The sequence below is a fragment of the Lissotriton vulgaris genome, chromosome 7 (assembly GCF_964263255.1).
Source record: "Lissotriton vulgaris chromosome 7, aLisVul1.2, whole genome shotgun sequence".
NCBI classification, from domain to species: Eukaryota; Metazoa; Chordata; class Amphibia; order Caudata; family Salamandridae; genus Lissotriton; species Lissotriton vulgaris.
The window spans coordinates 1,497,653,918-1,497,681,426 of record NC_141695.1 but is presented as its reverse complement, the minus strand read 5'-3'; the positions used below and the strand labels follow the sequence as shown (position 1 = coordinate 1,497,681,426).

The window sequence follows — 27,509 nt, the reverse complement described above, 5'->3', positions numbered from 1 at the left end:
GGGATTCACCAGTGATGGTGACGCAGAGCCGGTCGAGGCACTCTCCATCGACGTCACATGGTTCATAAAGACCCCGATCACGTTCCAGAAGTCCCAGAGAGTCCTCTCATTCTATTAGGAGCTCACCCCAGACGATTTCGACTTAACGCAGCTCTTCTGCTCACTCATCTGAGCCTCCAAGAGGCTCTCCAAGGAGACAGCGATCTCTGTCAATCCACCTTTCGCCCAGATGGCTCCAACCTCTCCATCATTGTCAAAAAGAACCCTCTGTTCATGCGCAGCGACCTACGGACTATTACAGTCCACTGCACAGATCCCCGTTACAACGTCTCGTGCAGGAAGTAGACAGGTCCCCCACTACTCGGACCAGAGAATACAGAGGCAGATCCCCTGAGCGCAGGTCGACTCGGGGTCATCACAAGAGACGGAGAAACGCCATCTTGGTCCTAGTCTTCGACACATTTATCCAACTTACGGATAGTCCGCCTTCTAGGGTGTCGCCCTTAGATGATGTTAATACCATGTTCTCGCTAGAGGAGCACAAAAGCTGGGCATAGCCATGTCAGCTCCTCAGATCACCACTTTCATCTTTTTCGAGACTCTTTATCAGAGATCTGCGACCAGGCCATTGCTTCCTTTGGTTCCTGGTATCATTGAGCCGGTAATGGGCATCTTCCTCACTCCATCATTGGCTAAAGCAGCTCCGCCTCGGATCCTGAAAAAATATAAACCTGCTGCACCAGATCCTCTTTTTCGAAATCGGATCCACCTCCGGATTCTGTCATTATGGCAGTAGCAAAAAAGACACCCGTGGTGGCTTCTTCCTCCTCAGCTCCTCCAGATAAAAAAAGTAGAGCTCAGGATTCTTGGGGTAAAAAGGCCTGTAGCTCTGCAGCATCTTCTCTTCAGGTGTCTAAAGCTGCTGCCCTGCTGGGCCATTAAGATAGGTCCTTATGGGATTCACTGGAGCGTTTTAAAGACAAACTCCCAAAGGAGGCCCAACAGGACTTCTACAAGATTCTCTATTAAGGGGCACTGGTGGCCAACCAGGTAATAAGCACTGCAGTGGATGGGGTGTCTCTGGCTGCTCAATCGTATGCACATGGCATATGTGCACGAAGATCTTCCTGGTTGCGCCTGACAGTGTTGAAATCGGAAGCACAGCAAAGCATTTAAATTCTTCCGTTTTCTGGAACCTCCCTGTTTGGATCACACATGGATGAGGAAATGGCCAGAATGAAAGCAGAGTCAGACATGTTAAAGGCTGTAGGCCTGGAGAAGAAAAAGGAGTTTAAATGACGCTACAAGCTCTACGATCGTAAAAACTACCAACAGAGGGTTCAAACAAAACAAGCAGAACAAGTCCCACTTTCAAGGCTGTTGTTCCTTGAGAGGAAGAGGACGACACCAACAGTCCTCCTCCGTAGGCAAAAACTCAAGGGAAGTAATGATTTTCAGCTTTATCTAACACCGTTGCACACTCCAGTGGGAGAAAGTATCTCAAACTACATACAAGAGTGACGCAACATCACCAAAGACCAGTGGGTGCTGAATATACTGAACAATGGGTACGCACTATGTTTTTGAATGCCCCCTAGAGACATTCCAAAAGTAAAGTCACGTCATCTACACCTAGATCGGCTAAGTCAGGAAGTGTCGACCCTTCTCAAGAAACTAGCCATAGAAGAGATCCCTCCTGCACAGAGAGGAAATGGAGTTTACTCCAGATACTTCCTTGTTCCGAAAAAAGACCAACTGAACAAGTTCAGACCTATTCTAGATCTACGTTCTCTGAACAAGTTCATCAGAAAGTAAAAGTTTCTAATGTTGGCGCTCCATCAAATATTTCCACATCTGAGGAAAGGAGATTGGATGTGTTTGTTGTATCTCCAAGATGCCTACTTTCACATTCCAATTACGCCACGGTATCGCAAGTTCCTGCGATTCATGGTGGGCACAAAGTATTAACAGTTCATGTTCTTATCCTTCGGCCTAAAATCTGCCTCGAGGGTATTCACGAAATGCATGGCAGTTTAAGCAGCAGCATTACATCGCCAAGATCTGTTTGTGTATCCATACCTGGACGACTGGCTGTTGAAGGGATTATCCCCCCAAAATGGTGCAGGAGCACCTTCACATCTGCCTAGATCTCCTTCAACACTTAGGCCTTCATGTCAACGTAGAAAAATCAGTGCTTCAGCCTACTCAATCGCTCCACCGTCTGGGCGCCACCCTGGAATCCGACCTCGGAAAAGTATTTCCTTCGGAGGAGAGACTGTTATCAATGAGAAACAAATGCAACATCATCCTCCAAGCACATCAACTATCAGTAAGGCAAGTTGCTTCTCTGCTGGGGTCGATGGCCTCTTGCATTTTTCTCATACCCAACTCTAGATTGAGAATGAGACCGTTGCAGCAGGATCTGGAGGACAAATGGGACCAATCCTCGGGTCATTAGAATGACGGAATCCTCCTCTCTCAAACAGCGATGAAGTCCATTCTCTGATGGCTTCAGCCAAAGAATCTTCTAGTGGGAGTCCCATTCCATCAGCCTCTGCCAAGACAATCTCTGAGCACGGATGCTTCTCTTCAGGGATGGGGAGCGCATCTGGGTCAACTACAAACTCAGGGCAGATAGACCAGCAAAGAGCAGACCTATCATATCAACATACTAGAACTGCGGGCGGTTCATTTAGCCCTCAAGGCATTCCAGCCGTCGATTCAGTCCAAATAGATCCTGATACAAACGGACAATACAACCACCATGTATTACTTGAACAAACAAGGTGGAACATGCTCTCGCCCTCTGTCTCTAGAATCCCAGGCGATCTGGCACTGGCTGCTTGCTAGGAACCTCTCGATCACGGCAGTACATCTGCCAGGAGAACAGAACGTGCGAGCAGATGCACTCAGTCAACACTTTGAAGAGCAAGAAGACTGTGTGGTCAATGACGAAGTGGTGGTGGACATTTTTCATCAATGGGGTCATCCATCCATTGACCTCTTTGCAGACGATCGAAACAGAAAATGCCACGCCTTCGCGTCCAGATTTTACCGACCAGGAACAAGGGGAAATGCCCTTTTGATAGACTGGTCTGGGACGTTTACATACGCTTTTCCGCCCCTTCCTCTCATTCCGAAGGTGGTGACCAAGCTTATCCGATCCAGGATGACGATGATCCTCATAGCACCGGACTTGCCTTGCTAATGGTGGTATTGGACCTGTTGCAACTCACTATCTGTCCGCATCGGAGACTGCCATGCAGGCTGGACCTTCTGACCAAAGTTGGAGGGAAGATTCTGCACCCCAGCCTTCCCTCACTGAGCTTGGCAGCATGGTTCCTGAAATCCTGCAGTACGGACATTTGAACCTCCCTCAGGACTGCATGGACATTTTGAGGGAGTCAAAAAGACCATCCACAAGAGCCTTGTACTCTTTTAAATGGAAAAGGTTTTACTTGTGGTGTATTCGCAATGGTTGGAGTCCAATTAACGGGCAAGAAGAGGTAATCTTGCTGTATCTGCTCCATTTGGCCAAATTTGGTTTGAAATACACGTCCATAAAAGTGCATTTGGCTGCCATCAAGGCATATAGAAAATCATTAAACCAGCCCTCTTCCTTTCAACTTCAGGTGGTCAAGGATTTCCTACAGGGGTTGAAGAAGGTTTATCCTACTGTCCGACCTCCTTCTCTGCCTTGGGAGTTGAATCTAGTTTTGTCAAAATTGATGGGTCCTCCTTTCGAACCCAATTCATAAGGCCACATTACAACACCTTACATGGACGGTAGCTTTTTTGGTGGCTATTACATCAGCACGCAGAATGAGTGAAATCAAAGCACTCTGTTCTAAGGAACGGTATACGGTTTTCCATCACAATAGGGTGGTTATTTTATTTTTATTTTTATTTTATTTTAGTAGTTTTGTATAGCGCTAGCTGGACCAAAGGGTATCAGAGTGCTTCACAACATATACAGCAAATAACATATTGAGCAGACTGAAACTCAAGCATACAGAATCTGTTGATAGAATGTTTATATCCAGGAGATATTCTGGTCTGCGACCTTGTTGTTAGACTTGGAATTTTGGTAGAGCTGGAGTGGCAGAATAGGGGGCAGTCCAGGGTGTCTCAGATCCCTCGAGTACGGTCGAGGAAGAAGTCTTTGAGGAGCCTCTTGAATTTTGAAAATGAGGAGATTGTTCTAATGTGGGGAGGAATGGAGTTCCAGATTTTAGGAGCGTTACCAGCAAAAGATTTGACTGTAGTTCTGTGCTTGAGCGATTTGGGCGGGATGAGCAGTAGAGAGCTGGAGCTCCTGAGGTGTCTGGCCTGGCCTGGCATGCCCTATTGAGTTTGACGGCCAGGTATTCTGGTTTACCTGTATGCAGGGCTTTGTGCGTGATGCAGGCTGTTCTGAAACTGGCTCGCAACCCCACTGGGAGCCATCTGAGTTCTTTGAGGGCTGGAGAGATGTGCTCAAATTTCTTAATTCCGGAGACCATTCTTGCTGCTGCGTTGAGTGTAGTCTTCAGGGGGGCAAGGTGGGATTTTGCTGTCCCTGTCAGGGTTGCAATTCCATAGTCTATTCTGGAGAGGACTAGAGCCTGGGTGGCTTGTTGAAGGTCCTTGGGTGGGAGGAAGGGTTTTATTTTGTATAGTAGTTTAAGGTTGAGAAAGGCACTTTTAGCAGATCTTGAGATGTGTTTCTTCATGTTGAGTTTTGGGTCTATGGTGATCCCTAGAGATTTCACCGAGTCTGCTAGGGAAAGGTTACCATTGAGGGCATCCATGGCTTTGAGCCATTCTTTGATTTGAGGGTTATCATCTTTGTTGGAAATAAGTAGTATTTCTGTTTTATCTTGGTTCAGTTTCAAGTGATTGGGTGAGAGCCAGTCTTGAACCTCCTTGAGCGTGTTGTTTAGTCTCTGGATGTCCTCAATTGAGCTCGTTTCCAGATACAGCTGCGTTTCGTCCGCATATAGGTGAAATGGGATGTTGGATTTTCTGAGTAGAGCGGTGAGGGGTTCGATATAGATGTTGAAGAACTGTGGGGAGAGAGCAGACCCTTGAGGAACACCTCTGATGAGCGGGTGTAGGTCGGATTCGAAGTTTTTGATTTTTATCCTCTGTGATCGGTTGTGAAGAAACGAGGAGAACCATTGGAGGACTGTCTCTTGTAGACCAGCTCTTTCTTGAAGGACCCTTAGCAGTAGATTGCGGTTGACTGTATCGAATGCAGCCGATAGGTCCAGGAGGATGAGAAGGCAGCATTGATCTGAGTCGAGTGATTTGCGTAGGTCGTCTATGACGTTGAGGATTGCAGATTCAGTGTTGTATCCCTTTCTGAATCCCGATTGGAGGGGATCTAGAAGCTTGATGTTTTCAAGGTGAAGGGTTAGCTGAGGGAGGACACATCTTTCCATACTTTTGGCCAAAAAAGAAAGGTTAGAGACCGGTCTGTAGTTGTTTAAATCTTCTGTATCTAGACCTGGCTTCTTTAATAGTGGTGTGACTTGCCCTACCTTGAGGCAGTCTGGAACGGATCCAGAGCTCAAAGAGCTATTGATGATCTTGCACCATATTGGAGCTAGACTCGCTTTAGGTCTTTGGTCAGAAGAGGCGGTAGCTGGTCCAGGGAGTGTGCTGAGGACTTGGCTTTGGAGATTAGATTGACTATCTCTGCTTCCTGGATGGGAGTGAATGATGACCACTGTTGTGGAGATTTTATGGATGCGTTGACATGGTTTTTGGGCGTATTGATCTCATTGAGGGAGGTGGGGGTTTAGCCCAATGCTAGGTCTATCTGTTGGTCTATCGGTTATGAGAACTCACATTTCCTTCCTACACAAAGTAGTGTCTGACTTCCATGTAAATCAGACAATTTATCTCTCTTTCTTTCCAAATCCTGCTACACCAGCAGAAAGGTTTCTTCACTTATTAGACCTCAAGAGGATTATCAAATTCTAATTGGAGGGAACAATATCCATTAGTAAGGCTGATCAATTGTTTGTAAACTACAGCTCTGTTACAACAGGCTCTCCAGCCTCCAAATGCCCATTTCAAGGTGGATAGTGTCTTGTATTAAGTTGGCTTATCAAATAGCAAACAGCCTCCGTTCGCCTCCCCTAAAGCTCACTCTACTAGGGGCAAGGCTGCTACAGTAGCGTTCTTACACAATGTACAGATGGCCGAGATTTGCAAGGCTGCAACTTGGAAATCGGTCCATACGTTTACCAGGTATTACTGTCTGGATTCTGACTCTAGAGCGGATACCCAAGTAGGCCAGGCTTCCTTGAGGAATCTGTTCCAATAATAGCTTGATTGGAGTCTTTATAATGGTTTATTTTTACTATGTATCTTTATTGTACTCTGGTTACTTGCCCGCAGGATGAGGGGATGGGCTTGCTATTCTGTTCATGTGCTTGACTTTTGATTAGGATCCCCTGGAAGAGAAGAATAAGTTACTTACCTGTAATCCTAGTTCTGTTCCAGGGGTATCCTCATCAAAGTCATAAGCAACCCACCCGCCTCCACGGGCAAGTGATCAAGATACATGTCATCTCTTTGTGCCATGGTCTGCGGGTCTCCGCAAAGAACATTTGACCTAAGTGTCACCCCTGAGGAATGATGGGAAGCTAAGGGTCATGGCTGCCTTAAAGGCATGGTGCCAGTTTATTCTCTGTGTGTTTTCTGTGGGTTAGCTTTTCAGCTTTCTACACTGAGGTTTCTGCAATGCACTCTATGTGCTGACAATGTTTTTTCATTCCTCTTGCAGGATTATGTTTTCCGCTGTATATTAAAGGAGTTTTCAAATGGGTTTCTTTCTCCCTGCTTTATTGAAATTGAATTTATATGCAAGAGAAATTCTTACAACATTGCTCAGCATTGTGTGGTATATGGAAGGCTGAATTGTGTGTTATATATATATATATATATATATATATATATATATATATATATATATATATATATATATATATATATATATATATATATAGCTACATATATGGTTTCCACATATATGTTTCAGAGGTCCTGCGCGTGGGCAGGAATATTCATGTGCTTATGACTTTGATGAGGCTACCCCTGGAAGAGAACTAGGATTACAGGTAAGTAACTTATCCTTATGTCGTTTTACTGCATAACAATATACTGTACTACCAGGATTACTCCCAGTTCTCTATTTCAGTGGTAGTGTCAGGTCCATATACCCCCTACATTGTCCCTCGAGAGCTCTGTGCTCGGGTGCAGTGTCCACTTACTCTACAAACTTCCTGTACTAGATTGGGGATTCCTCCAAAAATCCTTCTTAATGCACTGTTCCACACAGGTCACCCCTGACCCTGGTTGGTCAGTCACACCAGTGAGGCTGGTGATCAGGAGCCCTCTTTACCACCCAGTTTCCTACCATTGCCCAAACCTCTCCTACATTGACATCAATAACACTGTCATAGCTGTCAGTATATGTGAATCACAATGCAAGTTATTTCAATTGTTTTATCAATATAATCAGTGTATGGGTGTAATTTATGGTTCTTCAGACTGGGGTCTGCGCTCCCCCTCCCTAGGTAGGTCAGTAGCGGAATTCCCAGGGGCGTGCAAATGCCACTGTAATTACTTATAAATGAAGATGGCCTGGAAGCGTGACTTTATTTTTCACGTTTCCAGGCCATCTTCGCTTACATGAAGCAGTTGAAGTGCATAAAAAAGAATGGCAACCTTGACCCTGAGCCCTGTGATGTCGTGGTCAAGGACATGGCCAAAAACAACAAAATATTCTATAAGTATTCTCATTTGGCATTATGATGAATCAAGTGACTCCAGAACTTAAAGCACTTTAGACCCCTTTACTCTTTCATTCTCGCACTTAGGTAACTATAGATCCCAATTGGCAGTTCAAAGATGTTGTTTATAACAAAAGGTATAGGTGCTGTTTTTGTAAAATTGAAAACACCTGGACACCTTGGTCCCCATACAGCTGGCCAACTTTGACCTCCGTTACATGCAGATGTCCTTTCAGGTGAGTTGAGAGGGTGTTAGGAATGAGGCTTAAAGGATCATACTCCGAGCCCTGATCCGAACCCCTGGGGCCTCTGAGTAATAGTCCAGGAGAAAGAGGAAAGGAGTGAAATCCATGGATTGTGTCAAATAGATGGCCTATACAACGAGGCGCTATGTGGGGTCTAATTTGTTTGTTTACAGATGGACAGAGACAGTTTCCCCACTACCTCAGAGAGCTGCCTTGAAGGTAATGTTGAAAAATGTGGGCTCATTTTTTATATTGCCATCACTACCATTAGTGAAGAAGGTGCATTGACACGAGGCAATGGTGTGTGGGGGGGGCTACTACACCCCAATTATGGATGTGTTACTAGGAAAAAGAGGGGTGACAACCCATTTTCCTTGTTAGCATTGGGGCCCAGATCACGCTCGCGGTGCAAGATGTGGGTATTTTTACAGTTTTTTCCCTTTTTTTCAGAAAGGGGCAGACAGTCTGCTTTGGGCTTCAGGCCTAGGAGTGATTGCCCTGTGGAGTGGGTAGAGACGTAGGTGTCATTGATGTTGCAGTGGCACTGGGGCCCATGGGTGTGAGGATCCAACTGAACCCATATTATTGCTGTTGTCTTATCATTCCTTGCTTGTTTTAAGACTCAGAGCACCCCTGCTGCGTCAGTGTTGCTTTAAGCATCGGACCAATGGCCCAAGAGCGGCAACAATTGAAGCAGATACGACACTTTAGCTGAGGCCTCAAAGAGGTGGCAAGAAGGAGGATAGGGATGAGCGGCAGAGGAGACTTCCCGCTTTGCAAAGTAGTAGCTCGCATTAGTAAGGCAGGTGTGTTGACACTGGGGCCTAGGAGTCTCATGGGTCCACTCCTTCACTATTATGACTGTCTTACTTTATAATAGAGACATGGGAGAGTTGATTAGGGCTGAGGGCACCCTTGCTGTAAAAAGGCGGGCAACATGTGGCAGCTCTTTTTTCTGAAAAGGGTGCAAAGTCTGTTTAAAAATTGGACATATGGCCAGGATTATTAGAAAATCGTGAAAGAGGCAGAGGGGCTAGCCTGCTACTCAATGTTCAATCAATCAAGTAGTATTTGTAGACCACGGCTTATCACCCAAAGGGTATCCAGGCAATTGCTGTAGGTCTCAGTCGAAAAGAGCCAGGTCTTGAGTCCCTTCCTGAAGTCGGTCAGCGAAGGCCCGGTGCAGAGGGGGTGGAAGCAAGATGGGAGAAGGAGCGACCTCTGGCTTGGCAGTGGCATATGTGAGGGATCTGTGCGAGGTGTGCAGAGCTGAGGTTTCTGAGGGGACGGGGAAGAGCAGGCAGTGGTTCATGTAGGCAGGTCCTTGGCCAAGGAGGGCTTTGTAGCCGTGGGTCAGGTGCTGGATCATGTGGGTTCTCTTGGGCAGGTCGAGGATCAGTCTGACAGATGCGTTCTGAATCGTCTGAAGTCTTTGTATGAGTTCGGTGGTGGTTCCAGCATAGAGTATGTTGCTGTAGTCTAGTGAGCTGGTGATGAAGGTATGCGTTACTGCCTTCCTGGTGCTGATGGGGAGCCACTTGAAGAGTTTGCGGAGCACGCTGTGTGTGTGGAAGCAGGCTGGAGAGGTGCTGTTGACCTGACGTTTTATGGAGAGTACGCTGTCTAGGATGATGCCGAGGTTGTGGGCATGGTCTTTCGGCATGGTAGTAGGTCTGAGTTCTGACTGAATTTCGGAGGACGGTGTGTTTGCCCAAGATGAGAACTTCAATCTTGTCCGTGTTGAGCTTAAGGCATCTTTCATACAGGCTGAGACGTTATTCATACAGTTGTGGAAGTTAGTCTTCATTGTGGTGGGGTCGACGGAGAGCAATAGGACGAGCTGTGTGTCATCGGCGTAGGAGATGATGTTGTCCGATCTGACAATGTCTGCGAGTGGTGTCATGTAGACTTTGAGGAGGGTTGGGCTGAGGGATGAGCCTTTGGGAACGCTGCAGATGTTGTGCTTGGCTTGCAGTGGGAAGGGAGAGAGGCAGACTTTATGGGTGCATCTTATGTGAAAGGATGTGATCCATCTGAGCACATCGTCTGGTATACCAGTCTGGGGCAGGCGATCGATGAGGTGGGAGACCGTAGCAAAGGCAGCGGAGAGGTCAAGCAGGATCAGGGCAGCTGATTCTCCTCTGTCGAATAGGGTGCAGATTTTGTTTGTTGCGGCGATAAGAGCTGTCTGTGCTGTGGTTGGTGCTGAATCCTGATTGGGAAGGGTAAAGTAGGTTGTTTCTCTCTAGATGTTTGGGGAGTTGGGGGTTGAGGAGCTTCTCCAGGACTTCACGGGAAACAGGAGCAGTGAGATCGGACGATAGTTCTGGAGTTCATTGGGTCTTCCAAGAGTTTCTTGAGGAGGGACCTGACCTCTGTTTGTTTCCAAGCGTCTGGTAAGGAAGCCGTGGCGAACGAGGCGTTGATGATGGTGGTGAGTTAGTGGCTGATTGTGTCTCTTACGTGGTTGAAGAGTTGGTGGGGCCAGGGGTCGGTGCGTGCTCCCGAGTGGATGGAGTTCATGAGGGTGGTTGTGTTTGGTGTGCTGAGTTGTTTCAATACATTGAGCACGTGGTAGGTGGTGGTTGGATAGGAGGCTGAGGAGGTTGAAGGGTCTGGGATTGATGTTTTTATAGTTGGTTGCTGCCTTGGTGTGGAAGTGAACTGCGAGGGCGTCGCAGAGTTCCTATGATGAGGGGATAGAGTTTTCGGTGACTGTGGTGCAGGTGAACACTTAGTGAAGAAAATGCAGTTTCATTGAGATCCAGGAGATTGAAGGGGTCACAACACCCCTATTATGGGAGTAGTGTTTGTTTGTCTATTTCAGTTTTTGTGTGTATTTGCTCTTTTAGAAGTCTTACATTTAGTGAGTATTATGAGCTACTGAAAAAGTAGTCCTGAAATGATCTCAAAAGCCCTACACCCTGCGTTTAGCCCTGCCCCTCCGACTCCTCCAAGTCATTCCATAAAGCTTTGGATAGAGGAGTGGGGCCTGACTTCAAAACATTTTGGGTAGGGGGCTCAGAGTAAAAAGTTTGAAGACCTCTAGAGTAAGGAGAATGTAAGGTGAATGCCGGTTGTGTAAATTGATAGTTTATTCTTTCTTTCTCATAATAAGTGTATGTGTTCTGAACTCTGATTTTAGAATGTATTCTGATTTTAGAATTTATGACATGGTGATTTCTTGATTCTTTCTCTGAATGTAATATCTGGCTCAATTGCGGTCTAACTGGTTTTTATTTTGGTTTAAATCTTTCCACCTGTATATGATCTTGCATGAGTTTCACACAAACATATTTTATGGTCTTCAGTAAATGTGTGAGTTTTGCTGAATGCTATTTTTGTTGCAGTATTTAATCTAAGTATGTTTGCATTTTCCTCCAGGTGTTAATATTTAATCCTTCATTCTTAAAATACGTCTATGACAACTGGATAAACCATCAGGGGAAATATCCCTCCACAGGAATGTTGGCATTATTTTTTGCAATACACATATGTGATGAGGTAAGTAGCATGATCTCAATCCCTATACACACTGCAGTTACGATGTATTCACAGATGTTCATTTGAATAACATCCCACCAACATTGTTCTAAGCTAGTGAGTGGCAAAACTCATACAACCGTAAAATTAGGGAAGAATATGCTTGAGTGAAAAGGATCCTGAACCTTTTGTTAATATTGTGTTTGTGTGCTGTCATTTTGAGTTTTTCTGTAAAATGGTAACCAATCCAGAGCATGGTATGGCACTGAAATAGGTATACTCAATGTAGCAGACAATGGACACAGGAAACTTGCCTGCTCATACTGCTGGATCTCAGCATTTGACACTGTCAGCCCCAAAGCACTACTAAACACACATCAGTATAGGAGGGACAGTTCTTAATTGGTTTACCTCATATTTGAACATATTTTAACTTCCTGATCTCACTTGGGCACCTGTCTGTTTCGATTTTCTCGAGGCCGCAGGCCACGCCCACTATCTGTAAGCCACGCCCCCTACCGAAGGCATATAGGCGCGTTGTTCACGAGCGCTTGCCAGAGGTACACTCTATCTCCTGAGGCTCAGCCGGGAGGACGCTACTGTTTATTTTAACCTTTGTGTGTTTAGAAATTGTGGTTGCATTTACCTGCTCTCATTATCCTGGCCACCAGTATTCCTTGACACCCATGCTCTGGACACTCCCGCGCAGCTGAATCGAGCGCTGCCGCGAATTACCACTCTCTCGCCGCCATTCCCCAGAGCACATAGGCTACGTCCACCACCTACAGGCCACGCCCCTTCCGGTTATTTCCTCTATTTATAATGTGTCTTCCCCGGTCGCGCAGCGGACGGGCGCGCAGTCAGCGCGCCGAAGGCGCGCCAAAGGCAAGCCCGTCTGTGCCCGTCCGTGACCGCACGGGACCAGGGCCATGTCACTCTGCCCGTTCCCCTCCCCACACATACAATACCCAGGAACTTTTATCCCTCAGACCTCCAGCGTCCCTTTGTCCTCTACTTCCTTGCCACACGCTTAAACGCCTGAGCGATCTAGGTATCTCCCAGGTTTTTTTACCACCCGGACCGAATTACAAGCGCAGTATGGGCTCAACGAAGTCCCCTACTAGCCCTAATCCACCTCTGTTTAATTTGGACTGCATCTATCTTAATACTAGATCGTTGGTGAGGCATCAGCTGGATATATTTCTGTTACTTACTTCGCAGAAACCTGACCTGTTGCTACTTACTGAGACCTGGCTTACTGAGAACTCACAGCCCGATATACTGGCCTCACTCCCATCAGATTATTATATTTTGGCAGCAAATCGTGCTCCAGGTAAAGCCGGAGGGGGAGTGGCGGCCATCATTGACAAAAAACATCGATTTTCTCGAGGCCGCAGGCCACGCCCACTATCTGTAAGCCACGCCCCCTACCGAAGGCATATAGGCGCGTTGTTCACGAGCGCTTGCCAGAGGTACACTCTATCTCCTGAGGCTCAGCCGGGAGGACGCTACTGTTTATTTTAACCTTTGTGTGTTTAGAAATTGTGGTTGCATTTACCTGCTCTCATTATCCTGGCCACCAGTATTCCTTGACACCCATGCTCTGGACACTCCCGCGCAGCTGAATCGAGCGCTGCCGCGAATTACCACTCTCTCGCCGCCATTCCCCAGAGCACATAGGCTACGTCCACCACCTACAGGCCACGCCCCTTCCGGTTATTTCCTCTATTTATAATGTGTCTTCCCCGGTCGCGCAGCGGACGGGCGCGCAGTCAGCGCGCCGAAGGCGCGCCAAAGGCAAGCCCGTCTGTGCCCGTCCGTGACCGCACGGGACCAGGGCCATGTCACTCTGCCCGTTCCCCTCCCCACACATACAATACCCAGGAACTTTTATCCCTCAGACCTCCAGCGTCCCTTTGTCCTCTACTTCCTTGCCACACGCTTAAACGCCTGAGCGATCTAGGTATCTCCCAGGTTTTTTTACCACCCGGACCGAATTACAAGCGCAGTATGGGCTCAACGAAGTCCCCTACTAGCCCTAATCCACCTCTGTTTAATTTGGACTGCATCTATCTTAATACTAGATCGTTGGTGAGGCATCAGCTGGATATATTTCTGTTACTTACTTCGCAGAAACCTGACCTGTTGCTACTTACTGAGACCTGGCTTACTGAGAACTCACAGCCCGATATACTGGCCTCACTCCCATCAGATTATTATATTTTGGCAGCAAATCGTGCTCCAGGTAAAGCCGGAGGGGGAGTGGCGGCCATCATTGACAAAAAACATCATTTTGTTAGTCGCCCGTCCCTGCTGCTACCTGGCACCGAAAATTTAGTCATAAAAACCGATACAGAGAAAGGCGCCATAGCCCTGGTTTTACTTTACCGTCCCCAACAAACTATGCCCGCCTTCCCCTCAGGACTCGCCGAACAATTAGCGTCAATCAGATTGAAATACCCTCATACCATCCTTATCGGAGACTTTAACCTGTGGTTTGACAACCTGGACACTGATACCCAAGCAAGAGAACTGTATGACCTACTCACCGACATCAATATGATCCAATTCATACAGTCCCCCACTCATGAGAAAGGCCACCATCTCGACCAACTATGGTCGCATAATCTCCCTCTATCATCCATCTCGATTCAACCCTGCATTTGGTCGGACCACCATTTTGTTCATTTTTCCCTTCAAATAAGGAGACAACACCAGACTCCTCCTCAGACTGGAGGGGAAACTCGCAAATGGGGGGCGATAGATCCTTCTGCCTTTCTGGATACCCTGGTCTCTACCCTGCCACCATTTCACGACAAGGGGGACGTAGATGACATCCATAAGGCGCTCTTTTCCTGGATCCAAAGCGCTGCAAATATTCATGCTCCCAATGTAAAATTTTCCCGCTCACGCGACAAAGAGGCCCACAAATGGTTCACTGCGGACCTCAAACAACTTAAACTAGAGATCAGGCAAAAAGAGAGAATTTGGCGCAGGAATTATCTTTCACAAGATAAAGAGGCTTATTGCTTGAGTCGCCGCCTCTACAAAAAAACCATCCTCCAGAAGAAGACCGACTATTTTTCAGGTATAATTCTGAAATCTCAGAACCAAACTAAAGATATCTTTAGAATAGTAAACGACCTCTGAAACGACGAGCGTACATCACTACCTATCGTACAATCTCAAGCTTTATGTGATGATTTGAATGATTACTTCATCAACAAAATCATTACCATTAAACAAAGTATACCATCACACTCTGCCAATAACATCACTGAGGACACATATATGAACCCAGAGACCTTAGACCTCATTCCCCTGATCGATTCCATACAATTGTCGGAACTCCTTCTACGGGTCAAATCAGGTTCACCCAACGACATCTGCCCTCCTTCTATTTTTAGAGAATTAGGCCTATCCCTTCCACATGCACTTTTGCCTATTCTCAATGAGTCTCTGAGACAAGGTAGAGTCCCCGCAGATTTCAAAAAAGCCCTCCTTATACCTCTGGTGAAAAAACAAGGGAAGGACCCGTTGGATTTAACCAACTATAGACCTATTTCCCTGTTGCCCTACCTCTCAAAAGTGCTGGAGGCCCATGTCTCTAAGAGTGTCTCCAATTTCATCGAGACCACCAACTATTTGGAGCCTAATCAAGCGGGTTTCCGCCCGGGTCACTCTACAGAGGCGGTGATCCTGGCGGTCCAGGACAACCTTAGAGCTAGCGCGGATGCTGATCTGCATCAAGCCCTGGTGCTGCTTGACCTCTCGGCGGCGTTCGACACGGTTGACTATGACATTCTGATCAACCGTGTCGAACAGGCCGGCCTGAGAGGACCAGCGCTGAGCTGGATTACTTCTTTTATTGAGGGTCGGACGCAGGCAATCCAACTGGGCAGCTTCATAGGCACCAGGCATATGTCCACCTGCGGAGTTCCGCAGGGGTCGTCATTATCCCCCTTATTATTTAATCTTTATTTACGCCCTCTTCTTCATTCCCTTAAGAAATTTAAAGTCACGGTTTTCAACTACGCAGATGACTTACAGCTATTATTTCATCTTAATATCCCTGACGCTGTGTCCGAATTTCAGAACACTATGAAACACATCCAATGCTGGATGAACGAAAACCATCTAAAACTCAACCCGGCCAAAACAGAATTACTTTTGCCCGGGAATAGTTTATCCAGCTGGAGTGTGAACTTCTGGCCTGCAGACCTGGGCATCCCCCCTGAAAAGTCCACTGCTGTAAAGAGCTTAGGCATCACGCTCCAATCGGACCTGTCTTTAAAAACTCAGGTGGGCGCCACGGTCTCAGCAAGCTTTTTCCAAATGAGGAAAATAAAAAACATTGCTCACCTTCTCACTCAGTCTGCCTTAACCCAGGTCATTATGGCCTTAGTCATGTCCCGTCTGGACTACTCCAACAGTGTCTATCTGGGACTTCCAGCGGGCCTGTTGAAGAGACTCCAACTAGTCCAGAACCAGGCGGCCAGACTTATCCTACATCAGCCAAAATGGTCCTCTATCAAATCAGGACTCGAAAAACTACACTGGCTTCCCATTCCCCAGCGTATAGCCTTTAAAACAGGCTGCATCATCTTCAAAGCCACACAAGAGAAAGGCCCTGCCTTTATTTGTAGCCTGATCTCTAAATATACTCCTACCAGAAGTCTGCGCTCTGCTCAAAAATCCTTACTGGAGGTGTCTCGCTTTAAAAGGAAGCGACAGGGAGGTAGCTGCTTCCGCCATCTAGCAGCCTTACTTTGGAATTCCATTCCCTTACCGATCAGGCAGAGCAAGGACTTACTCACCTTTCGTAAAGGATTAAAAACATGGCTGTTCTCTCAAGCTTACCATTAAGCCACTATTAGCTCGGTGTTATGTTGGACTGATCCCTCACCTCTTCTATAGCGCCATGAAGCCCACGGGCGTACGAGCGCTTTATAAATTGATTTTAACATAACATAACATAACCTCAACAACCGAACACAACTTGTAAAAATGAAAAATGCATACTCAGAACCATCTCCCATGCACCAAGGAATCTATCAAGGCTCAATTTTATCACCCAGCCTATTCAATCTCTACATGGAGCCACTGACCACAATTCTACAATATGCTAAACCTTTTTAACATCAATACACATGACACACAACTAAACCTGAAAATCTCCTCACTTGATGATATCCTCAATCTGAACAAAAACACAAAAGCAAGTTCAACACTGCCTAGCTACAAACCACTTAAAACGCAATCCCCTGAAGACCGAATTCCTTCTACTATCTTCTCCAGGGCCCCCTCTCCCAATCTAGAAATGAATGAATCACGCACAGAGATGCCCTAAACCGTGATCTACAAAATCTTTAGGACTCACACCTGACAAAAACCTGAACATGGTGCATAACATACATTTTCACAGTGAGAAATTCAGTTTACTACCTCAAACTACTAAGAAAAGGTCAAACTCTTCATCACGGAGGATGATCTCAAAACTGTGGTTTATCCCTAGTACTCCGGACTAGACTATGGCAATGCAACTGTTACATGCACACCGAAATCGCACCTGGTACCTGTGAGGGCCAACCTCAATGCAGCAGTCTGGCTTAGAGCAGGAAACTGTTGACACAACCACATAACCCTCACACTGGCAAAATTAGATTGATTCTGTGGTATTTCTCCTGTTTCTTATATCGCTGGGACTGACTGGCTTTCTCCTGTTAGGGCTGCTCGCAAGGTTGATGGGTCTCTTCGCCTCTGTGTGGACTAGAGGCAATTAAATAAATGTGTGGTGGTGGATCACTATCCACTACCCAACATTTATGAACTACTCACATTGTTGAATTGAGCCAAGATCTTCAGTACCATTGATTTGGCTTCTGCCTATCATCAAATTGAGGTGGATGAAACTTCAAGGGATTATACCTCTTTTGTCACTCCGTTTGGGACATTCAGATTTGTTCGTATGCAGTTTGATCTTGTATCTGTGGCATCTGTATTTCAACGGATCATGGAAAAGACTCTGTAAGGTTGCAAGGGCTGCTGTGTTTATCAAGACGATATTCTTGTATTTGGTAAAGATCACAAAGAGCATGATTTCGCCTATACGTACGTGAGGACGGACGCGGGACGCCAGCTTAGCAAGCTTTGGAGACAGAGACCCATGTTGAGTTGCCCATATTGAAGGGTATCAGGAGTCACGCTGTGTCCCTACCAAGTTGAAAATTGATTAAGACTGTACCGCGTTCCAGGCTTACACTTTTTTAATACTTCGTCCTTCAACCACAGTGCCGGACGTACTTTGGAAGTCGGATTTTACGGCAGCAACTATATTTTTATATCACCTCCAGTTATAGTGCTGGACGTATTTTGAAAGTTGAACTTTTTTCCACAACTGTATTCTTAAATCAGCGAACTATAGGATAATTCGCAGGCCGAATATCCCAAGGAAAGGATAAGGAGGACATATACCCCTTATGACGCACTGATTTAAATATTTTATCCCTGAGAACTATTGGGAAACAGGTATACATATACCCTGATGAAGGCGGTCATACTTTGTTCACACCGCCGAAACGCGTCGATGCTCAAGGAGTGAATGTGGATTACAAAACTAAGGAAAATTCAAAATAATTTTGTTTGAATTTAGTCCTTTTCCTCTAGCTCCTTTTTAATTGGAATGTTTTTATTTATAATTGTTACGTCCTGTGTTTGTTTCCCAATTTTTAATCAACATGATCTATGTCAATAAATTGTACTAATGTTTTGATCCTATTATAGTGTTTTCACGTTTTTGAATTTTTCATTTTTCATTGCTTCTTTGTCATGTTTATGTACTAGTGAGTTTATTGTTTGTAAGTACTTTGGTATTAATGTTCATCTGCCCAAAGGGAATTGACTTTTTTGACTTGTGTCTATTGTGGTACCCTATCCCTTTGGTCTAGGGGTCCCTCTCTCTTTTATTAGAGACTACTAAGAAAGGGTTCTGAGTTTAAGTGGAATGTTGATTGCGACAAAGAGTTTACTTCTCTTAAGGCTAAACTTAGCAGGGCTCCCAGGTTAACAAGTTTCGATCCCTGCAAGACTTCTGTTATTACTACTGATGTCAGTCTTAAGGGGATGGGTGCTGCCTCCAACAGGAGGGTGAGGATGGTTTGGTAACTATTATGTTCGCCTCACGTGGACTAAAGGATCCAGAGTCTCGCTATTCAGTCATCGAACGTGAGGCTCTGACAGTTTTTTGGGCCATTAGGAAATTTAAAAAATTTCTGTGGGGCACCAAGTTCCTAGTAAAGACTGATTACAAACCTTGGTGTGAAACCTTTTACAAAAAGGAATTGACCTTATTTCAAGTAGGATCACCAAATAGGTTATTGTTTTACAGGAATACAACTTTGAGATGAGGTATATTCCTGGGGTTGAAGACAGTGTTGCTGACACTCTTTTGTGTTTGGTAGAAATTTGTCAAGATGATGTTCCTTTGGATGAGTGGGATGATCCTGATATTCATGTTTGTCAAAATGATGAAGATATTGTTAACCAAGAGCAATGGCTAGTCTTGTTAGCTTCTGATCCTATTTTATCAGAGGTTAGGTCTCTTATTCACAAGGGTTGGCATACGAAAAAAGAGGGTTCTATTAAGGCATCTAAGTGTTGGGGTGTCAAGGATGAGTTGGCAATTTGTGATGAGGTACTTTAATGTGGAACTAGGCTTGTACCTCCTTCTGATCTTCGTAGAGTGTTGATTGACTTGGCACATAAATCACACTCTGGGATGTCTAAAACCAAAGAGACTCTGTGGTTCCTCCTGATGGCCACGCATGGACTTACAGGTTGGGAGGGTTGTAAGGGAGTGTGTGGTGTGCGCCTCTAGTGAAAAGTCCAAAGTGGTGAGAGTTCAGCCAATGGTGATTAGAGAGCTTCCCAAGGGACCTTGGAGAGAGGTGGCGTTGGACATTGTAGGCCCCATTCATTCTAATGGCCAGCAAAATGTTATATTTGTTCTCTTTGACTTATTCTCCAGGTGGCCTGAGATGCACTTCACCACAGGTATTGAGACCTCTCAAGTTATAACAATCTTAGAGTCTCTTATAGCCAGGGAGGGATACCCAGAATCTATCTTCACTGATAATAGGGTACAGTTGGTCTCAAAAGAAATGGAGACCTTTTTGAAGAATAGGAGAATTAGGCACAAGAGGTGCTCACTTTATCACCCAGAAACAAATGGCATGGTAGAAAGATTTAACAGGGTGTTAAAGGAGACCATCTCTTTGGCCAAGGCCTCTGGGCTCAATTGGAAGGAGAAAGTTCTCAAAAAGTGGAGACTTATAGGGTTACACCTCATACATCTACTGGAAAATCTCCGTTTTTTTCTTTTCAAAGGTATAAATCCTTGTTCTCTTGTTGAACCCTCTTGTGTAAGACATTTGGGTGAAGTTGTTTCTAAATCACCTTCAGATTAACCTTCTTGGCGTTTAAGAGAGAAACTTAGGTGTGAGGGTGGGAAATTATCCTTTGATTGCAAAAAGTCGACTAAGAATACTGTGGTGGGTGTTGGCGACCTTGTTGTCATCAAACTTCCTGGTTCGAAGGTCAAATTCTCTGCACCTACAAGAATTGTGAAGGTATTTAAGGATGCTATGAGAACCCAAGATCACAGGATCTGGAATATTAATAGAGTTTCTATATTCTCAGGTCCCGGGGACTTAGAGACTTCTGATACTTAGTCTAAAGTTAAGAATACTTCTTTGGGTTCATCTTGTTTTTCTTGTAGGACTGTTAGAAAACCAAGTTAAGTGATTATGTATCTTAATTTCTTGTTTTTTTTGTTGTTTTGGGGGGCAAGATGTGTGGTATTCCTCCTGATTCTTATGTCATTTGGTATTCATCATTGTCTTGGTTACCTGGAAGAATGCAGTGGTGTTCTGCATTCTTGTTTCCTTGGTGTTAGAATGTATGTGTTCAAAACTACTCTTGGATTTACCTGTTCTGGCTGTGGCTTGGATCGGTTCCTCCTCTTTAAGAATAAACCTGGATTTGTTATTACCAACACCTCTCCAGCTTCTTCCTTCAGCTGCATACAGGAATCCTACAGATTCCTGATAGAAGCAAGATGCATTTACAAAGCAACTTGTATAACACACACTAAGCTCTTCACAGGTATACAACTAAATACCTTTCAGAGAAACTAGAAAGTTCAGGAAAATTGTGCACCCTCCAAAGTACTGACTCACTTCAACTGACCCTGCCCCGCTTCAAGAAGGAAAAGACAAATGCTTGTTCTTTCTCGGGCAACACACCTAGAATCTGGAACTCCCCGTCTCCAGAGTTGAGTACCAACCTGTCCCTAGCCAACTTCAAGAAAAAGTTGAAAACAATATTGCTGTAAAGACATGTTGGCACAAATGCATATTGAGTACTCTTACAATGCTGTCATTAATCATTAATCACCAATAACCTCCTAAGTCTACCTACCGGAAATATCAAGAGGTCATATCGTACAATTCATAGTTCACAAAGAAGTCTTCTAGATCTACCTCGCATGGTAGAATATAAGGAGTGAGCACATGCTTAACTGAATATGCATAATGTGATTCTATGTAACCTCTAATGCATGTTGGTATTTTTCTCTATTATATATGAAACATATGTTTAAGTGACCTTGAACCTATGTAACCATTTTTACTGGTGCACAATCCATGGTTTACAAATGAGTCTTTAATGTCTACCTCAGATGGAAGACTATGAGGAGGAAACATATGCTTAACTGAATATAGTTAATGAGAACCTATGTAACCTCTATATTTAACCTGAACATGATTCTATGTAACCACTCTTACAGGGGGCACATTAAATCTTTTGTTCGGCGCTCTGATGCCCCCGGGTTCTGTTTGCAATATAGAAAACTCTCAAATAAAATACAAGTTAAAATGTATCCAACATGTCTCCCTCTGCCTCACCCGAAAAAGTAGTCTAGCTAGAATTGTTAGGCCTTGTGCCCAGCATAAGCAAACTCTGATGAGTTTCAGGTTTGTGGGATCTCAGAAGTGAGATGTACCTAGGGCACAGCAAGCTCCGGACTCACAGCTGGTCATCGGTCACTATAAGTGCACGGGTATGCACAGAAGTGGATCAAAAGCTTACTTGGGCCACCGGATCCTCCGCTATGCTCCCGGTTGTAGGCGTGTTTCTAGGCACATTGTAAGGTTGACTACACAGAATAAGTTGGAAAGTGTAGTTTATTAGAAGGAACACAGGAGCAAGGTAGGTAACATCCTACACAGGACTTCTTCTTCAGCAACTACCATAGTTGCTAGGGAGGGGAAACTAGGATACAATGGAACACAGGATAGCATTCTGAAAAGGATTTAAAGAGACAACATAACACATCTTCCCCTTTATAATCAAAGAAAGCAAAAGGAAAAAAAAACAAAAATAATTAGCAAACAAAATCTTCTAACCACTTGGGTTTAGAGCAAATGCGTTTCCGGTTCACAAATACATCACTACTACAAGTAAGTTCATTAACAGATGTTGAATTAGAATCATGATTAGATGGAAAAGAGTCAAGTGAAGTGGAAACACTAGGAGGAGGATCTACTACATCCACATTGGGAGGAGGATCTACTACATCCACATTGGGAGGAGGATCTACTACATCGGATGTGGAAAGATTAGAGCTGGTGGAAAGGTTTTCAGATACACTAAAACCACCATGATCCTCACAATGAATAGAATGAGGAGTAGTAGTAGATGAGAATTCAGGTGAATTAACAAAGTCCTTTGTTACATTTTTTTTGCCTCTGTAGATTGCAATTCTTTTAAGATTCCACACCTTACCATCACTTAGAAGGACAGCATTGCGAAGAATCTTCTTAACCATAAGGGGTTCAGAAAATTGAGAATCCCCCTTACAGACTTTCCAGGGTTTCCTCACTTTAACCCACATACCAAAATTAACATCTGCAGTACTAGAGCAACATTTCTTATCAACATTTCTCTTATACTCTAGATGTTTATCAATGACATTAGATCTAACTTTACTCATACATATATCTAAACAAGATTTATTGTGCAACCATTTGGGATTACACTTGGTTCTTGCAACACGACCTCTCATGATCTCGAAGGGTGACATTTTTAAGGCATCATGAATGTTGGTTCTGTAAGACCAGACAGCTTTAAAAGCTGAAGTTTCCCAATCCTCACCATTTTGCATAGCTATCTGTATGGCATTCTTCAGGACTCTGTTGAACCTTTCACAAAGTCCATTACCACTGGGGTTGTAAAGAGAGGTAGTTTTATGAACAATACCAACCCTGTCGAAGTAAGATTTAGTTAATTTGGAAGTAAATTGAACGCCATTATCACTAATGACCTGATTGGGAAGGCCTTCTTCAATAAAAACCTTGTCAATAAAGTTTAAAACAGATGAAGAATCAACCTTGTCCACAATAGTGATATTGGGCCATCTTGAAAACACATCAATCATAGAGATTATAAATTTGTGATCCTCTCCAATTGGTCCCATAATGTCGATGGCAACAGTATGCCAAGGACCCTCTGGTACCAAAGGTTCACACATGTCGGGTTTTAGCGTGTTGAATACTTTTTCAGAATTAGAACATGTGACACATTCCCGAACAATTCTCTCTGTAAGAACATCAATACCTGGCCACCAATACCACTGTTTGACATTTTGTTTGGTTTTCACAATGCCACAATGATCTTTGTGACACAGTTCAATAATGCCATTCCTTAAAAATGAAGGAGGAATAGCTCTGTCACCTCTAAAAATGGTGTCGTCACATACAGTTAGTTCATTTCTAACCTCCCAATAGGGCTTAAAGTCAGATGACAATTCCTTTTTTTCTGTCCAACCTTCACGAATGAAAGAAATAACAGAATTTAAAATTTTATCTTTAAGATATTCTTCCTTCCATAACTTTTCTCAATACAAAAAGGATTACTATCAAGAATATAAGCAACATGAAGGGAATCCCACTCATTCACATCGCATTCTTGTAGGTCGGTGGGCATCCGGGAAAGAAAATCAGCAATAATGTTGCTTTTCCCAGGTAAATATTCAATTTTGATGATAAAATCTTGTAAACGCATGGACATTCTCGCTATCCTAGCAGTAGCATTATAAAGGCCTTCAGTAGTAAGAAGTTTGGTGAGGGGTTTGTGGTCAGATCTCACAATACATTCCTTCCCCCACACAAAACTGCGAAAGTGCTCAAGAGCCCAGACCACAGCTAAAGTTTCCTTTTCAATAACGGAGAACTTACTTTCTGGAACTGAAAGTGCTCTTGATGCAAATGCAACAATGCGTTCTTTACTTGAGCTATCAATCTGAGACAGAACACTTCCCAGACCTTTGTTGCTAGCATCAACAGTGATCACAGAGTTTAGTTCTAAATCAAAAGGGCATAACACAGGAGCATTAATGATATCTAGCTTGATACTGTTGAACTCATCCTCACAAGAGGGAGAACAATCAAATCTGACTTTGCTTTTCAAAAGTTGTCTAATAATGAAAACCTTGCTTGAGAAATTCTTAACAAATTTAGAATAAAATTCCACCATTCCCAGAAATGATCTTACATCATCTTTACTGGTGGGAGGCGGAGCATCTTTTATGGCATCAACCAATTTAGGTTTGGTTGAAACACCATCACAACATAAAACATGTCCAAGATAAGTCACAGATTTGACCGCAAAATTGCACTTAGAAAATTCAATAGTTAAACCCTTTTCCTCAAGAATGCCTAAAACCTCTTCTAAGATAGCATTATGTTCATCTTTGTCTTTACCGTAAACCAGAATATCATCCTGAAAGAACTTAACTTTAGGATGTTTTCCAAATAGCTGGTGCATGATGCGCTGGAAGATGGCAGCAGCAGATGCCAAGCCAAATGGCATGCGTTTAAATTGGAAACACCCCATGGGAGTGATAAACGCAGTAAGTTGCCTACTTTCGGTGTCAAGAGAAATCTGATGATATGCAGAGGATAAATCTATTGTGGAAAAGAACATAGCACCGTTAACCAAGGACAACATTTCATTAATTTTAGGTAAGGGAAATTTGTCTACGACAATATTTTCATTCAAATGGCGATGGTCAACGCAAAGACGGATTTTGCCATTGGCACGCCTTGCGATAACCACCGGCGAAATCCAATTAGAAGACTCTATTTGTTCAATAATGTCTTCTTTGACAAGTTTTTCTAGTTCTCTTTCAACATCGCCACGAACTAGAATAGGAATATTTCTGGCTTTAAAAGTTTTAGGGTTGGCATTATCTTTCAATACAATGTGGTGGGAAAAACCTTGAAAATTACCAATTTTACCACTAAACACTTTAGGAAATTTTTTAAGCATAAAATCTCCAATCTCAGTTCCTTCATTAATAACTAAAACAGGATCTGGACTGTTAGGATTTAATACAATATCTAAATCCCACTGATCCTTCCACCCTAGAACAGAAGGTCCAAGTTTTGCAACATACAATTTGCCCAAAGATTCCCTACCTTTGAACTTAAATTTTAAAGGTTTGTAACCAATCACATCAATTTTACCGCCGGAAAACCCTTCAGCAGAAATGTCAGGAGAATAGAGATCACTTCCTAAATAACGTACAAATTTAGAATTCCAAACATTTTCATTGATGATGGTATATGGGGAACCAGAGTCTGCATAAATATCAATAGGGACCCCACCAATAAGCATATTGCATATAGGCTTTTTAAGGACATTCCTTTTACCTGAGTCATTAATATTAAAAATGTAAACTTTCTCAATGGGTTTAGCAATGCAGTTATCATTCATAGAACAAGGTGTAATACTCTTTACACATTCATCATCAACATAAAAATGCATAACTTTGTTACTTAAATCTTCTTCGTCATCAGAAGATGAATCATAAACGATCTTAACTTTTTTACTTTTCAGTCTATTGCAAGCCCTGGAGTAATGTCCAATTAAACTGCAATTTGAGCATTTCTCCTTAATTGCAGGACAAAGCTTATAATTAGCTAAGTGTGAACTGCTCCCACATCGAAAACATTTTAAATTATCACTCTTTTTAAATTCAGCAGGTTTGTTTTTTGATTGAAGCTTTTGTTTATAGTTGGATTTACTTTGAACTTTCGAAACAGTTTGGTCACAAGTAGTTTTAGATTCAGAAATAGCCTTTTCTTCATTTTTAATCGCTTTTGCGCTGTGACCTGAAAGTTCTGCCTTCCTGACAATGGCTAAAACATCTTTAAGGTCTGAATCGCCATTTATCCAAAGTCTATCCTGAATGGAAGGATCAGAAGCATGCATCACTACTTGATCTCTAATAAATTGTTCTTGAAGATGGTCAAATTTACAATCTTCAGCTATCTTTTTTAGTTCAGCAATATAAACATCGATGTTTTCTCCAGGTCGTTGTTTTCTGTGAAAAAACTTATAACGAGTAATACCTATGCAAACCTTAGGAGAGAAATGACTGTCAAAGTCCTTTAAAATATCATCAAAAACATTGGAATCACCACTACCACCACCTTCAGGCATTTCTTCATAAACCTTGAGACCACCAGCGCCTAATGAGTGCAAAAATAGTTTTTTCTTTTTCTTTCAGGTTTCATTTTACCATCCTCATCTATGGTGTCGATAAAGTTCATGAAATAAGCCTTCCACTGAAGCCATTTCATACATGGTTCTAAACCAGAAGGCCAAAAAGGTTGTGGTGATTGAATTGTGAAGTTTTGCGAAGTCATTTTGAATATTAACAAGAATAAAAAATGAATAAAATCTTACTTGAAGATTCCAACTGGAAGGTGCAGAAAAACTTCTTGATAAAACGCTTTTAAAATAATGAGAAGCAAATTAGTAAGTTAAGGTTTAAAATCCTTTTTCTGTACTTGTAATAGAAAAGGAATGAACAAATCCGTTTTTAATAAATGAGCGCAATATGTTGAAAAGCGCTCTTCATACACGTTACAAAAGCGAAGTGTTGTTATGGAGGAGTGTAGTCATGGAGATGATCCTTGTGCGTGAACGTCAATACGTGTTAGGAGGACGCTCTGTTTGACGAAGTGACATCACAGGCGGCAGGAAGGAGCAAGCGAGTGAGCGAGGAATGGAGAGCGAACCAATTCAGAACGCGCTGTGTTGAACAATAACGCGCTGAAGGTAACGGTCACGTTTATATTTCAAAAGACGCATGCACAGGAAAAATTGCTTAAACCTCCAATTAGTGGAATAAAGTCTTGAAATAAATAAAGGCACAAGCGGAATAAATTGCAGCCGCTGGGAAGTGCGCAGAGTAAACAAAGGAAAGATTAATCACGAGTTCCTTGAAGGCTTTACTCACGAAGTGTTCAGTAAGGCTTTTGAACGACGAAGAAGAAAAATTCAAGTGCAAACAGGTCAAAGACTTGTGTTGATAAGAATTTTTCTTTTAAAATGAAGTTGATAAATTCTCTTGAAGTTCTCTTTCCATGTAATCAGGAAAATAAACGGAGATTGTTGAAGAGAAAAAAAAATAATTGTAGAAATGGGTTCTTAAGATTCCTGGTGTTCCTTGAAGCCAAGTCGCCAAAATTGTAAGGTTGACTACACAGAATAAGTTGGAAAGTGTAGTTTATTAGAAGGAACACAGGAGCAAGGTAGGTAACATCCTACACAGGACTTCTTCTTCAGCAACTACCATAGTTGCTAGGGAGGGGAAACTAGGATACAATGGAACACAGGATAGCATTCTGAAAAGGATTTAAAGAGACAACATAACACACATCTTGCAATCTGATTTACTTGCTATACTAGGTTATTTGCATTTTAATCACATCTCTCTGTTACTGCTCACTAAACTCTCCTGGAACGTTCAAAATTGCAGCTCACACTCCTCTTATCTTCGGGCTGACAACTCTAACAGATAACACAGTAAATGTTAAGCAGTGCGTAGAAGTTTCTGTCTGGGGAGAAAGGGTAGAAGGTACAAAATAAT

General features: G+C 43.5%; 1 protein-coding gene across 5 annotated transcripts in view; it reads left to right on the top strand.

Moving 5' to 3' along the window:
* The window catches only part of LOC147705869 (CMP-N-acetylneuraminate-beta-galactosamide-alpha-2,3-sialyltransferase 2-like), a 383,457-nt gene that overhangs the window by 331,680 nt on the left and 24,268 nt on the right, over window positions 1-27,509 (top strand). For all 5 annotated transcript variants that reach the window (XM_086932319.1, XM_086932317.1, XM_086932320.1 and 2 more), the window contains one exon: window positions 11,414-11,533. In XM_086932319.1, the coding sequence (XP_086788445.1) occupies window positions 11,414-11,533 (120 nt within the window). The remainder of the gene's footprint in view (window positions 1-11,413; window positions 11,534-27,509) is intronic.